The sequence below is a fragment of the Pelodiscus sinensis genome, chromosome 7 (assembly GCF_052426305.1).
Source record: "Pelodiscus sinensis isolate ZL-2025 chromosome 7, ASM5242630v1, whole genome shotgun sequence".
Lineage (NCBI taxonomy): Eukaryota > Metazoa > Chordata > Testudines > Trionychidae > Pelodiscus > Pelodiscus sinensis.
Window position 1 is genome coordinate 22,460,031 of NC_143058.1, and position 14,244 is coordinate 22,474,274.

At 41.6% G+C, this 14,244-nt stretch overlaps 1 protein-coding gene across 1 annotated transcript in view; it reads right to left on the reverse strand.

The window, feature by feature from the left end:
• Positions 1–14,244, reverse strand: part of LRP1B (LDL receptor related protein 1B) — a 1,362,068-nt gene that overhangs the window by 392,492 nt on the left and 955,332 nt on the right. The window contains exons 35-37 of the mRNA XM_089779714.1: positions 8,925–9,056; positions 1,420–1,554; positions 801–930 (exon numbers count right to left, since the gene is read on the reverse strand). Of these exons, the coding sequence (XP_089635840.1) occupies positions 801–930; positions 1,420–1,554; positions 8,925–9,056 (397 nt within the window). The remainder of the gene's footprint in view (positions 1–800; positions 931–1,419; positions 1,555–8,924; positions 9,057–14,244) is intronic.

Below are 14,244 nucleotides of genomic sequence, written 5' to 3' on the forward strand. Positions count from 1 at the left end.
GTTTGCCATATGTAATGGAGCTAAATTCTATCACAAGTAGTGATGCAGTTAATGCAGTCTAATCTGATTTAAAAAATATTTTGCCCTGGGAAGTACTTTTCATAGTCAGTTGACACTTTCTTCAAAGTAGGATGAGAATTGCTTCAAAATGGTCAGTGTTTTGTCTGATGTTGCACAGTCCAGAATCCCTTCACTGGCAACACTGTGCAGCTGTGATGGTAACTGGGTCTTTTATTGCATTAGCATAGTCCACAGCACCTTGCAATTGGTGGATGGATCTGAAAAACATTTGTGCCAACCTAGTCTATTCTTATACGTAAGCACCATGAACACTAGAGATTTTGGTAGGTGTTGAGAAGATAGTGGATTGGTGCCAGTAAACTGATATTCATGGCCATCAAGTGAGTACATCTTTTTCATAGTTTATTGTCACATTGGACTTACTATAGTTGGGTGGTTTGTCTTCTATGAATGTGCTGAAAACTTAAGAGGATTCAAAAAATGTAAGCACACTTCTGATTCCTTGCTAAACTTCAGGTGAAATCACTCTCTATGTATAGGGAAAATTCTCTGCAAATAGGTAAGTAGAGTGGAATATTTAGTCTAAAGAGAGATGTCATGGTAAGTATCTCAATATATGAAAGCATTCAACTTTAGAAAAAACTTACTTCTTTACAGTACAATCTTTGCTGATACTAGACACTGGCATTAAAGAAGTGTCAGAATGAATGCTCTGATTTACTAATTGTAGACTTTTAATATTAGCATATTTAAAAAAATAATAGACATATTTAAGTTACCCTTTTTCTGGGTGCACTGCTATAGATCTTGGCTGGTCCAGGCCCTGAGATATAACAACATAACGGAATGAGCCGTTCAGTCTTGCAACTTCAATTAAGTTGAAGCCATGGTCTGTCCAATATATGTTGCCTAGGAGAAATGGAAAGAAATAGAAAGAAATAAAATATAGTAGCATACTTTATCATTAAGCTTAGTTATTATGAACAAACACTGAAGTGAAATTTGTAATTTTTAAATTCTACTTTCAAACATTTCTATCTTAAGATTTAAATCTGTATTTATTAAAGAAAATTTGAAACTCAGTCTTTAAGAAACAGGAGGAGCTTTAACTTTCCAACTGTCTTCAATTATAAGATAACTTCTAGAACCATTTGTCCTGCCTTATAGAATCTCAGGAAATTTTTACTAAATTCGTAGTGGGTAATCTTCAGCATGAAAAAAAATCACAAACAAATCCAGAGGCTCTTAATATTAGAGAAAATAAAGCTGAAAGGAAAAAAAATATTACATCTCTATGGCTAGAAGTAGAGAAGTCTAGTATTGTGATGTAGAATCATTTTAAGTATAAAAAGGCCTGTTGAAAAGGTTTTTAAGAACTAATAAATGCATTGGTGATACCAGCTATCCAATCCACTGCAATGCCTTCAACCCTTCCCAACCCATTTGAAATGATGTCTTCCTTCCAGGTTTGGTCTCGTCTAGCTCTGCTAATTTTGTTGAAACCCATGTCAGTCCAGTAAATTGTGTCATTTCCTGAAAAAAAAACAGAAAGAAGAAAAAAGGAAAAAAAAATAGTATTAAAAGCTATCACTTTGAGTGGGGAATTATTCAATGAAACATGTTCTACACAAAATGAACCTCACATTTCTGCTCAGTCAAGACATTGCTTCTTCACAATTTCAATGCTAGTCTATTAGTATCCACCCCAGGATTAAAATAATAGTATTTAAACTTTATCTCCATGTCCAATTACCGTATTTTCCGGCGTATAAGACGACTTTTGATGCTAAAAAGCAAACCCCAAAAATCGGGGGTCATCTTATACACTGGGTATACAGGCGGCGGGGCAGCCCAGGCGCACCTGGGCTGCCCTGCTGCCCGAGCCCCTCTGCGGCTTTGCAAAGCCGCGGAGGGGTTCCGGTGGCGGGGCAGCCCAGGCGCGCCTGGGATGCCCCGCCACCGGCTTCCCCCGAGGCTTTGCAAAGCCGCGGAGGGGCTCCGGTGGTAGGGCAGCCCAGGCATGTCGGGGCTGTCCCGCTGCTGGGGCGTCCTCAGAGGCTTTGCTCCCGGTGTCCCTGGTCTGCTGGAGATGGTCCCCAGCAGACCAGAGGCACCGGGACCAAAGCCGAAGCGGCGGCTGTCATGATTATGAGGGTTAGCCAGCAGCCTGGGGATTAAGGGGTTAACTACAGCTAGCCAGGTGGAGTGACCAATAGGAATGTAGGTGGGACTTTTCAAACTGGGACAAAGGAATTTGGGTTTTTTTCCTTTCTCCCTTTTGTCTCTGGAAGAGAGTTCTCTGCAGCTACAGAGAGGGACAAGCATGTCTCTCTCTCTCCAAGACACCATTCTTCATTTTCTGTAAGTAGGGTAAAGTTTAGGTAGTTTTGTTAGGTTTTATTGTTTTATGAATTGGGTATGGGATCTGAGATCTGGCACTGTTTAAAAGGTGTTTTGGCTTTTCTTTGTAACTAAGTTCTAGGCCCATGGAGTTTCTCCATGAGTATATTTTGTTACCTCCCTATCTAGTCATTATGGGTATGTCTACACTACCCCGCTAGTTCGAACTATCTAGCCCGTGCCGCGTGTAGCCGCGCGGCACGGGGTTCGAACAAGCCAGCATTTAAAAATGGCGCCGGCCGGCTTATGCAAATGAAGCCCGGGAAATTCAAATCCCGGGCTTCATTTGCACGTTCGGTATGCATACATTACCCCGCTAGTGTAGACATACCCTAAGTTTGCAACAGGAATCTTGTTGTAATAATAAAAGTTCTTTCTTTTCTTTTTATTAACCTAGCAGTGGTTAAGTGTGTGCCTTGATTTTTATTTTAGGGGTGAGATTTCCCAAATGATCTTTCCCCTGATTTCTTCATCAACATTTGGGTGGTGGCAGCGGAAGTTTTATTCCCAAGATCTAGGTTTTTAAGATCTTGGGGGAAGTTTAGACTAAAGCCTGGTAGATAAGGCTTTGGGGTACACTTGCTGGCCCCCACTTCTGCATTTATCATGCCAGAGTGGGGAAGGAGCCATGACAGCGGCGGGGTGCCGCGCTTCTGCCGCTGCTGCGGCTTTGCTCCTGGTGCCTCTGGTCTGCTGGGGACCGTCTCCAGCAGACCAGGGACACCGGGAGCAAAGCCAGGGAGGCAGAGGGGCGCTGGGGTATAAGACGAAAACCTATCTTTTAACTAAAAAATTAGGGGGTCGTCTTATACGCCCAGTAGCCTTATACGCCGGAAAATACGGTACCTATTTTCATCTTCTCCATTTAAAACATAGATGTATCATGGGCTAAATCCTCCACTAATTTAAATCTGAGTTGAGTTAATGATCTTGGGAACAGGGACAGCCTTATATTACTGAATATTTACAAGTAACAGCACAACAGGGCCTTGATTTTGATTGAGGCTACTACTATTACTACCACAATACTTGCAATAAAACTAAAACATTAATAGTAAGTTGTCCAATAGGATACCCTAGTACTAATATTATTTGTTCAATGCCAATATATATATTTTTAATAATTATTTCAATAACAGTTGGAGCTCCTAAATATTAGGGGGCAATTCTTGGCAATAATCTATATCAACCTTTTCTCCTTGGAAGATAAGATGTATGTTATAATCATAACACATATCGAATAAAGATGTGAAAATAACTCATGTAGAAGTTTAGAAATTAAATAACTCGTAACTAATCTTCTAAGTTAACACTGTAAATGTACTGCAGTTTCATTTGAATTGATGGCTTAATTCTGTCTTCCAAGTTATCAAGTAGAGTCTTTGACTTATGGAATATGCTACGACCTCTCAGCAATGACTGGTCGATAGAAACTCAGAATATTCTACTGCTGTTTATTTTTATTTTCATTGTGCACATATCACCTATTATTTTCATGAAACACACTGAACAGCAAAAGCAGTAGCAAAACTTACAGATATGTAAATCAACATCAGGATGCCAACAAAGTGCTATTCTGTGTTCAAAAACTGATGCCAAATTGCTCATATTTCTGCAGTTTCTCCTCAACATGCTGCCAAATTCTCTCTAAATCCTTCCCAGTTGGTACACCTAACTGCACTTTGTGAACAGTGATGATCACTGTTTAGTTGAGGGTGCAGCCTATTCCCCAGACACTGAAATAACAGAGCTGAAATTGTATAAACATCCAAGAGCTGGTACTTTGGTACACTGTCAGAAAGCAAGCTGAGGTGAGAAATGGTGCAAAACATGTCTGGATTGGCTTTTATACATAACAGAAAACACCCCTCTGAACAAAAGTTTCTGTCTTTAATAGAAAAAAAATTAAAAAACAACAAATAGTTTTGTAGCACCTTAGAATATGTTTAGACTCTTTCGAAAAAGAGCGTCTAGACTACAACCAGTACTTTCAAAAAAGGAAGCCACATTTTTCAAAGAGAGCACCCAAGCAGTCTGGAAGCTCTCTTTCAAAAAAACAGTTTGCATTACATAGCGTCTTTTTTCGAAAGAGCACTTCAGAAAAAAGGCATTCTTCCTCATAAAACAAAGTTTTCTGCAGTTGAAAAAATTGCCGAAAAATTGCCAAAAAAATTGTCGAAAATTTTTTGATTTACCTTCAAAAGAATGCGGAAGCAGTCTAGATGCAGGGGAAGTTTTTTCAAAAAAAGGCCACTTTTTTAAAAAAAAATCCTATAGTCGAGACACGCCCTTAGGGTGTGTCTAAACTACATGGCTCCGTCGATGGTTTAGACACACCCTTAGGGTGTGTCTAGACTACTGAGTTTTGTCGACAAAAGTGGACTTTTGTCGACAAAACTATACCAGCATCTACACTACCGCTGAATTCTGTCGACATAACGTCGACAGAACTCAGCAGTTTTGTTGACGCTGGTATACCTCATTTTACGAGGCATAATACCTTCTGTCGACAGAGTTCTGTCGACAGAAGGTGTTATTGCCTGTAGGGTTGCGTCTAGACTATAGGGTTCTATCGACAAAGCAGCTTGCTTTGTCGACAGAACTCAATGTGTCTGGACGCTCTTTGTCGACAGAAGTTTTATCGACAGATTCTGTCAACAAAACTTCTGTCGACAAAACCCGGTAGTCTAGACGATCCCTAAGAGACTAACAAAACATGTAGATGGTATCATGACCTTTTGTGGGCACAACCCATTTCTTCAGATGAATGGAGTATAAGGGGTCCAGGTTCCAAATAAATAGCAGAAAAAGAGAAGGGATGGGGAGGGAAAGAAAAGGAGAAAAAAAGGGAAAAGAATAGTCAATTAGAGTTTCCATGCTAAATGAAGTTGATAGAGAGGGTTCTAAGTGTTCTTAAGTACTTGGTGTTTAGTTTTTTTATGTCATTAGGAATGACATAATATGTAGTGGGTAATCCAGTTAAATTCTCTGCAGCTTCCCTTCCAAGCTGGTTTTTTAAATTGGCTTGTACTGCTAATACGGAAACTTTGAGGTCTATTAACGAGTGCACAGGCAAGTTAAAATGTTCCCCAACAGGTTTCTGTGTGTTATCTTTTCAAATATCTGATTTGTGTCCATTAATCCTTTGTTGCAGAGACCATCCAGTTTGGCCAATATACATGGCAGAGGGGCATTTCTGAGACTTGATGGCATAGATCACAGTGGTGGATGTGCAGTTATATGAGCCTCTGATGTGGTGGTGTATATGGTTAGGTCCTGTGATTATGTGACTTGTGTAGATGTGTACACAGAGTTGGCACCAGAGTTGAGTGTAAGGGTGGGTTCCTGGATGAGTATGATGGAGGTGTTGTGCATGGTTGCTTGAAAGAATTTGTTTGAGATTATGGGGTTGTCTGTAGGCAAGGATTGACCTGTCTCCCAAGGCCTGTGAGAGTGAGAGGTCATTTTCCAGGATAGGTTGTAGATGGATGATATGCATTGGAGGGGTTTAAGTTGAGGGCTATAAGTGATGACAAGGGGACTTCTGAACAAAGTCAGGGGAAAAAAAAGAAGAAGAAGAAGAAGAAGAAGAAGAAAATAGTAACTTTTTGAAAGGAAAAAGGAGAGATAGGATATTTAAAACATGCACACGAGACAATTGATCTTTTAAAATAAGCCAGTTAAAAATATAGTTTAGCGTTCTTTAAAACATTCAGATTAACCAAGGATGCTATGCTTGTTTTCCAAACCAGAAAAGGTAATTTAGGGCTCATCTAGACTACGCTAAAGTGTTGAAATTTCATGGGAATTTGCATATCTTCTTTCAATCTCACTTTCGAAAGCGAAGCTTTCGGAAGTGAAAGTAGTCAAAGATATCCCCTTTTTCAAAAAGCCACATAAATCTCATATTTTGAGGAAAAGTGGCTTTTCAAAAAAGAGGAGTTGCCGAAAAAAATGCATCTTGACTTCTTTCACTTTCGAAAGCTCTTCTTTTGAAAGTGAGATCTGAAGAAGGTATGCAAATTCCCATGGAATTTGCATATCCTCTTTTGACACTGTAGCGTAGTCTAGATGAGCTCTTAGTGATCTAAATCTATGAGGTAATTTGAAAGACATAGGAATATATTTTTTATAATACTTGGTAAGAATATTCCTATTATTGAAAGCATAACTTTTTTCAAGCTATAGTAAGTAATAAACATTTTCATTGACAATGGAAGCGTATAGTAGTTTATATAAGACGATGCCTAAAGTGTGCTGGGGCAAAAGAGCAGAGTACTGAAAATACATGATACTCAGTGTCAGAAACAAGCTTCCAATTTAGGAAAAATAAAATAAAATAAAATAAAATAAAATAAAATAAAATAAAATAAAATAAAATAAAATAAAACCCTCATTTGTTCTGAGTTGATGAAGGCTGAAAACATCAAAGTATATAAAAGGAAGGGCAGGGCACAATGATACTCTTTCACATACAAAAGTTGTTGGTTATACAAAAGGATTTCAGAAATATAGATTAAGATTTGATTGCCCTGCCATTTGCAGAAACTGGCATAGCATATGTGGCTGTTTTAATGGTTGGTCATAAGTATGAAAATTATATTTCAAAGCATAATATACTTGAGCTTACTGTGGAGATATGCCAATTTCTTTCATAATTACCACTTAGGAAAGACTCTCCAATTTTGACCCACACTTCTGTTAAAGAAAATTAAATCTGTCTAAAAGTATAGATCAGGTAGAATTTTATTTTGTGCTTTCTTTATATTTAGTAATTTTGGGTTGGATGCATTAACCACAAATTCATACTATCTTCTGTCAAGTTCATTAAAAGCAGTGATAATTCATGGAGAAATTTTACTTGTCAATGAATTTCTCCAGAAAAATATCCCCTTTCTTCTCCCAATAAAAATACCATGTTCACTTGATTTTCACTCTTGGACCTCAGCTGTCGAGTGTGAGAAATTCTGTATATATCTGTAGCACTAAAAGAGGCACATGCAAACAAGAAACTACCAGTGATTCACTGCCATGTAGTACATTCTATTTAATACAGTTTATGACCTGCAAGAGGTCAGTTTAAAAAAATGGTATCACTCTCTGAAGCTTTGCCAAGTACTGAGTTTTTAAGTATTTCAAGGCTGTCCAAGGTGCCAATGTGTCGATGTGCTTAGTCTCTGGCTTAATATCTTCTTTTGCTAAGCAGCTTTGGAACTGTTCCTCCTAACAACTAAAGAGAGGTTACTTACTTAAGAGTAATTGTAGCTGTTTGAGAAACCTTTATCCAAATAGATCCTGCTGTGCACTTCTGTTTCATTAATGGAAACTTTTATACAGCAGAGTCCAGTGGGGCTGTACATGCCCTGCTTGCTCTTGCATCCCCAACAGTGAGGATACAAAATACAGAAAGGCCTCAAAATCATTCAGTTCCTTCACCAACATAGGGAATTTGGGTGAGAATTCTGTATCAGTGAAGAAGAAGGTGGCCTGGAAATCTAAGTAGGAAAAAGCATCGTAAACAACTTCTTTTACTTAAAATAAGCAGCCACTTTCTCACCTACTGTGGATAAGATCTTGGTTTACAAGTTCTTCCTTGTTCTCCTATAATACATTCCTCACACCAGCAGCCTTCCATAGCGCCCAGGAGCCTGCCACACTGATCTCTATGAATGCTAAAGACTCCCTGAACAAGAGAAAATTCCCACATCAAAGAATTTGTGTGGTCTCCACTACCTGACTGGCACAAAAAATCAGAGTGGGAAAGTGAATCTGTCCATAAACATCAAAATGGTCTGAAAAAAAATCAAATATAAGATTAGATGTGAAAACCACTCTAATACACTAGAGTCCCTATCACCTGACCTAAACGGGACCGACACATGGTTGGATTACCGAATATATCGGATGATACAGACTCTACTGTAAAGAGCAACGAAACAGCTGATGCCGCTCCTGCCGGGGACAAAGTCCCCACAAAGCAGCTTCAGCTGTTCCCTTGCTCTCTAGGAGCAGCTGCTGCTGCTGTCACTCCTGCCTGGAAGCGTCCCAGTAGCAGCAGCAGCAGCAGCAGCAGCAGCAGCAGCAGCAGCAGCAACAGCAGCAGCAGCAGCAGCTTCTCCTAGAGAGCGACGGGGCAGCAAGCGGGGTCATTCTCTCGGCCCACGCTGTATCTGACCCTGCAGCTCCTGGGGATAAAGCAGAATGTGGGATTACCGGGTGTAGGTTAATCCGGACTCCACTGTACTCCTATTTACCTCTAAATTCACTTTGATATTCTAAGAAGTAGGTTTTTTTTTTAATTTTTCCCTTTCCACACAAAACAAGTATTAATTACTTGTGTTTCTTAATTATACGTAAAGTTGCATCTTCATAGAAAGTAGTCCATGGTGTTTGGGAGGCACGTGCTCCCATCAAACATTCATTGGCTTCAAGTGTGGTCATTCAGTTGTTTGACAAAAATTACTCTTTTAATTTCAGAATAAAATATATAATAATATATTTACCTCCATGGAAATCTATACCCACAGCAAATGACGTTCCAGATATGGGCATTAAGGCATCCATTTTGTCATTTGGATCAAGAGGAATTCCTCTAATTCCTTCATGAACAGAATACATGAGAAATGACTCAATACCTAAGGGAAAATTAAATGGTTAATAAGAGCAAAATAAACTAATCATAGGTTAACATTTAAAATTAACAAACTTTAACAAATTATTATTTTGTAATTCAACGTTCTGGGTAGCTATTTGCACATTCTCACTCCTGGGAGATTGCCAAACAATACAATGCGTTAGAAAGATGGGCTGAGAAAATCTAGGTGAACAAACACTGGATTACTTCTGGATGACAGTCTAAAAGTACAGGCAGTCCCCGGGTTACGTACAAGATAGGGACTACGGGTTTGTTCTTAAGTTGAATTTGTATGTAAGTTGGAACTGGCTCCAGATTCAGCTGCTGCCACTGAAACTGACCAGGGGCTGACTACAGGAAGCCGGAGGCAGAGTTGCTCTGCCCCCAGCTTCCTGGAATCAGCCTGATCAGTTTCAACAGCTGCTGAATCTGGAGCCTGGGACAGAACAGGACCAACCCGGCAGGACCCCAGCTGCTCTACCCGACGCATCCTGCAACAAAATCCTGGTCTGCTGCGGGGGGGGGGGGGCGCACTAGCTGTGATCCCTCCCCCCCAGCAGACCAGGGAGACCTGAGCAAAGCCGCACAGGCGGAGGGACCCCGCCGCCCGTGTGGCTTTGCTCCTTTGCCCCCGAGCAAAGCCGCACAGGCAGTGGGATGCCACCTGTGCAGCTTTGCTCCTGTCTCCCTGGTCTGCTGGGGGGGTCCAGCAAAGCCGCTAGACCCCCCCAGCAGACCAGGAACACCCGAGCAAAGCCGCCCAGGTCCAGCAAAGCCGCTGGATCCCCCCAGCAGACCAGGGAGACCGGGAGAAGCTTTTCTCGCCCCGGAGGACACAGGTGGCGACCCGCCGCCCATGAGCTCCGGGGCGAGAAAAGCCCCGTTCGTAAGTGCGGATCCGACATAAGTCGGATCCGTGTAAGTCGGGGACTGCCTGTATACTGAAAATGACTATAATTTCATTCTCCATGTTAGACCTCAATGAAAGACTTTTGGTGTGGAACTTTTTTGGACTTTTTGAATATATGTACATATAGAGGTTCAAGCAACAGCTCTGGAAAATCGATACACAAAGACAGAAGACCTATTATCTCTTCAACTTCACTGAATATTTTTTATATACACAAGTGAATTAATACCTGGTATCTCAGTCGTTCTTACTTAGATACCTTATTATCTCTTCTAACTACCGATCAATTTTATACTTCTACATTTTAACTCTTCTAAACTTATCATGATTATATATGACATTAGTTAATCATAATTACATAATAAATGAACAATTAACTGAATTCACTGGCTACACAAGTAATTGGTTATATAATACAGTACCAAACTCATTATGCATATAATGAAGAGGGAATAAGACAGGGGGAGATCCAGACTGCTAAAAAACACACTTGTCTGTACCACACTAGTGAAAAAGGATAATTAAGAATGTTGGGGAGGAAAAATTGTACAATTCAGAGCTAGATTATCTTGAATGTTATGCATCACATAAAATTAATAATTCAACTGTGCAAATTATAATTGTTATTCCTAGATGGGCAGGGAGTCCTGAAGAATTAATACATGTTAACAATATGGGTACTTTTGAGAATGGAACATATAAACAACACTGCTAATGTTCAGTTGGAAACAAGGGAATTAAGTAAAGATAAATACTGAATATTATCAAAAATGCAGAATAGATGATTCTGTGAATGATCAATACTAGAGAATTTACCTCAGAGGGAGCTTGTGACAAATTAATCACAAAGGAGAGAGTGAATGAAATGGCAAGGCATGGGAATACCATGTGTGTACTGGGATATCATCACTTTTCAGTTGCGACAATGTCATGCCAGGGCAACCTGAATAGCATTTTGTCTAAACCTCCTCTTTGTGACTCAGACTAGCAACCACAACCTCTTGCTAAGGTATATGGATTGAGGCGAATGTGAGTGAAGAAGTGATGGACAACACTGAATGGGACTCAGTGACTAATCTCTTCCTATCCATACTGCCCACGCCCATTTAGTAAACCAAATAATCAAGGAATAAATTGGAGACAACATTGTACAGGGTGTGGAAGCACCCTGATAGACCATGCCAAAGGAGGTGAACTTGCACCTTCAGGTGACTACTTTAAGTTTAGTCATAATGGGTATGTCTACACTACAGCGCTAATTCGAACTAACTTAGTTCGAATTAGTTAATTCGAACTAAGCTAATTTGAACTAACGCGTCTAGAACTAAAAACTAGTTCGAATTAGCGTTTTGCTAATTCGAACTAGCAAGTCCAGATTGAGTGGACCCTGAACAGGGCTTAAGGATGGCCGGAAGCAGTGCCGGCAGGGCATAAAAGGAGGACTTAGAGCGTGGAGATGCTGTCTCAGGCTAGCCGAGGGCTGCGCTTAAAGGGTCCCGACCCCCACCCCGGACAGACAGTTCTAAGGGGTGCCCCACTTGAAAACCAGTCCTGGCTTGGATTGCCCGGAGTACCCACACTGGGCACATCACAACACTTGGCCATCAGCCCGGCTGCACTTGCCGCAGGCTGCCATCTGGGGAGAGGGGGCAATCGGGGGGCTGCAGGAGAGCTTCCACCCCCAGAAGCCCGCAGAGCCAGCCCAGTCCTCCCCATCGGGAGCTCGTACCCCATTCCTCCCTCATCTCCTTCCACTTACCCTTCCCTAGCCCCCCTTCTTATTGATGTACAAAATAAAGATAACGTTTCTTCCAACATTGACTCTGTCTTTATTGAACACAACTGGGGGAGACTGGGAAAAGGAGGTGGGAGAGGGGAAGAGAAAGGCTGGGAGAGGGGAGGGCAACTAACATGATCAGGGGTTGGGAACAGGTCCCAGATAAAGAGAGGCTACAGAGACTGGGACTGTTCAGCTTAGAAAAGAGGAGACGGAGCGGGGACAGGATAGAGGTCTCTAAAAGCAGGGGTTGAGTGGAGAGGGTGCATTCAGAAAAGTTCTTCATGAGTTCCCATAAAGAAGGACTAGAGGACACCAAAGGAAAGGAATGGGTAGCAGGCTTGAAACTAGTAAGAGAAAGTTGTTCTTCTTCTTGACAAAGCAAATAGTTAACCTGTGGAACTCCTTGCTGCAGGAGGCTGTGAAGGCTACAACTAGAACAGAGTTTAAAGGGAAGTGAGATCAAGTCATGGAGGTTGGGTCCATGGAGTAGTCTTAGCCAGGGGGTAGGAGTGGTGTCCCTGCCCAAAGTTTGTGGAAGGCTGGAGAGGGATGGCACGAGACAAATGGCTTGGTCACTGTCTCCGGTCCATCCCCTCCAGGGTCCCTAGGGTTGGCCGCTGTCGGCAGACAGGCTACTGGGCTAGATGGACCTTTGGTCTGACCCAGGACGGCCATTGTAAGCTCAGGGCTCAGGGTCGGGGGTCTCAGTGGACCACCTTGATTTTCATGCACTCCTGCTCCTGGGTGGCCAGGCTGGCAGCTCTCCTGCCCTAGACGGCCACCTTCCTGTGCCTACTGCGGAGATCGTGGACGAGGTCCATGATGTCCGCACTAGCCCAGGCGGGTGCCCGCCTCTTGCGGTCCTGGGCAAGCTCCCGGGAGCCGCCAGCCTGGTCCCGGGAAGAGGGGGAGGGCTGGGGGGCATCGGGTGGGTGGCTCTGTGCCGTGCCAGGTGCAGGGTCTGCTGGCTGGGTGCTGGCAGGCTTGCACCTGGCACGGGCACCGTAGCCAGCCCGTGCCCCTTTAAGGAGTCCGGGGCCGGGAGGGGGGCATAGAGTTTCCCTGGTGTTGGCCAGAGTGGCCACCAGGGAAACCTGGGAAGTCTTAGCCTCCCACTAGTTCGAATTAAGGGTCTACACAACCCTTAATTTGAACTAGCTAGTTCGAACTAGGCTTAATCCTCGTAAAATGAGGTTTACCTAGTTCGAACTAAGCGCTCCGCTAGTTCGAATTAAATTCGAAATAGCGGAGCGCTAGTGTAGCGCCTATTAAAGTTAGTTCGAACTAACGTCCATTAGTTCGAACTAACTCTGTAGTGTAGACATACCCTATGTCTGTAAAATGTGAAGTATGTGATATGAACTGGAATTCTGGTATCTTGTACCTTAATCTTTTAAATCTAGGGTGCTGAGCATAGACAAAGAGCTGTTACATGCTGTGACTAAGTGCTTTAAATAACCTGAATGATGATCTGAAGTTTAACTCAGTATTTTGGATCCCAGAGAATGGGTTTAAGTGTTCTTCCAGAACTGGACGAAGTGTTTTGGATAAGTCAAATGGGAAAAGGTATCAGAGGAAATCCATATAAGACCAGGGAGGTGGATATTAGAGGGAAACTAGGCACAGAGCCTCTTGAGACTCTCAGATGTCAATGCTGCACTTACACATTGCCAGACTTAGTTGAATGGACCTGAAGAGCCCTCTACCATCAGTAAAAATGAGTGAGGTGGCCCTCACTTTCCTACAGGTCATATGCAGGGACTTCATGTGTCAGATGAGTGCTGTATATTCTTCAAGATGAAGAAACATATACCAACTAACTGTTTACCTAACTAATAATAAAGAAAATACCCCATAAAGGCAGAATCCAAGAAAGAAGCTGATGAGAAAAGCATTGAGGACACTGCATAAGATTTAAATTTGTTGCACTATCAGCAGTTAAAAAGAAAGAAGTACAGTTTGGTCTCTTCCTCGTTTTATAAACTCAGAATGCTTCCAGAGAGGAGGACAGAAGAGTTATGAGAGTCAAGTGAATGCTGCTTTCTAGAAAAAATATACAGCTCGATATCAGTGACACTGTATCCCACAAATGGAAATATGCAGTGGACACTTGAAAACATGTTACATTTAACCCTTTAATCAACCAACTCCTTGAGTTTATGTAACTGTCTAATCACATTGAGAATTACTAAATTTAAGATGTGAATATTGATCATAATTTATTCTGCTATTTCAGTGGCATTCATATGTCCCATTTACTATCTGGATCCAATTGTACTGAGTACCATACAAAATCATAGCAGGAAAAGATCCATTTTATTATTTTTTTGTGAATTATATATATTCATTCTTATTATACTGGCAAGCAGAAAATAAGCAAAGCTTCTACCACATAAACACAAAGAAGCCTGGGGGTAGTCATGTAATACTGAAAAACACATTGTTAACAGTTTAAAATTAAAAATGGTTCTTGCAAGACTACAGGAAAAAACTGCGATA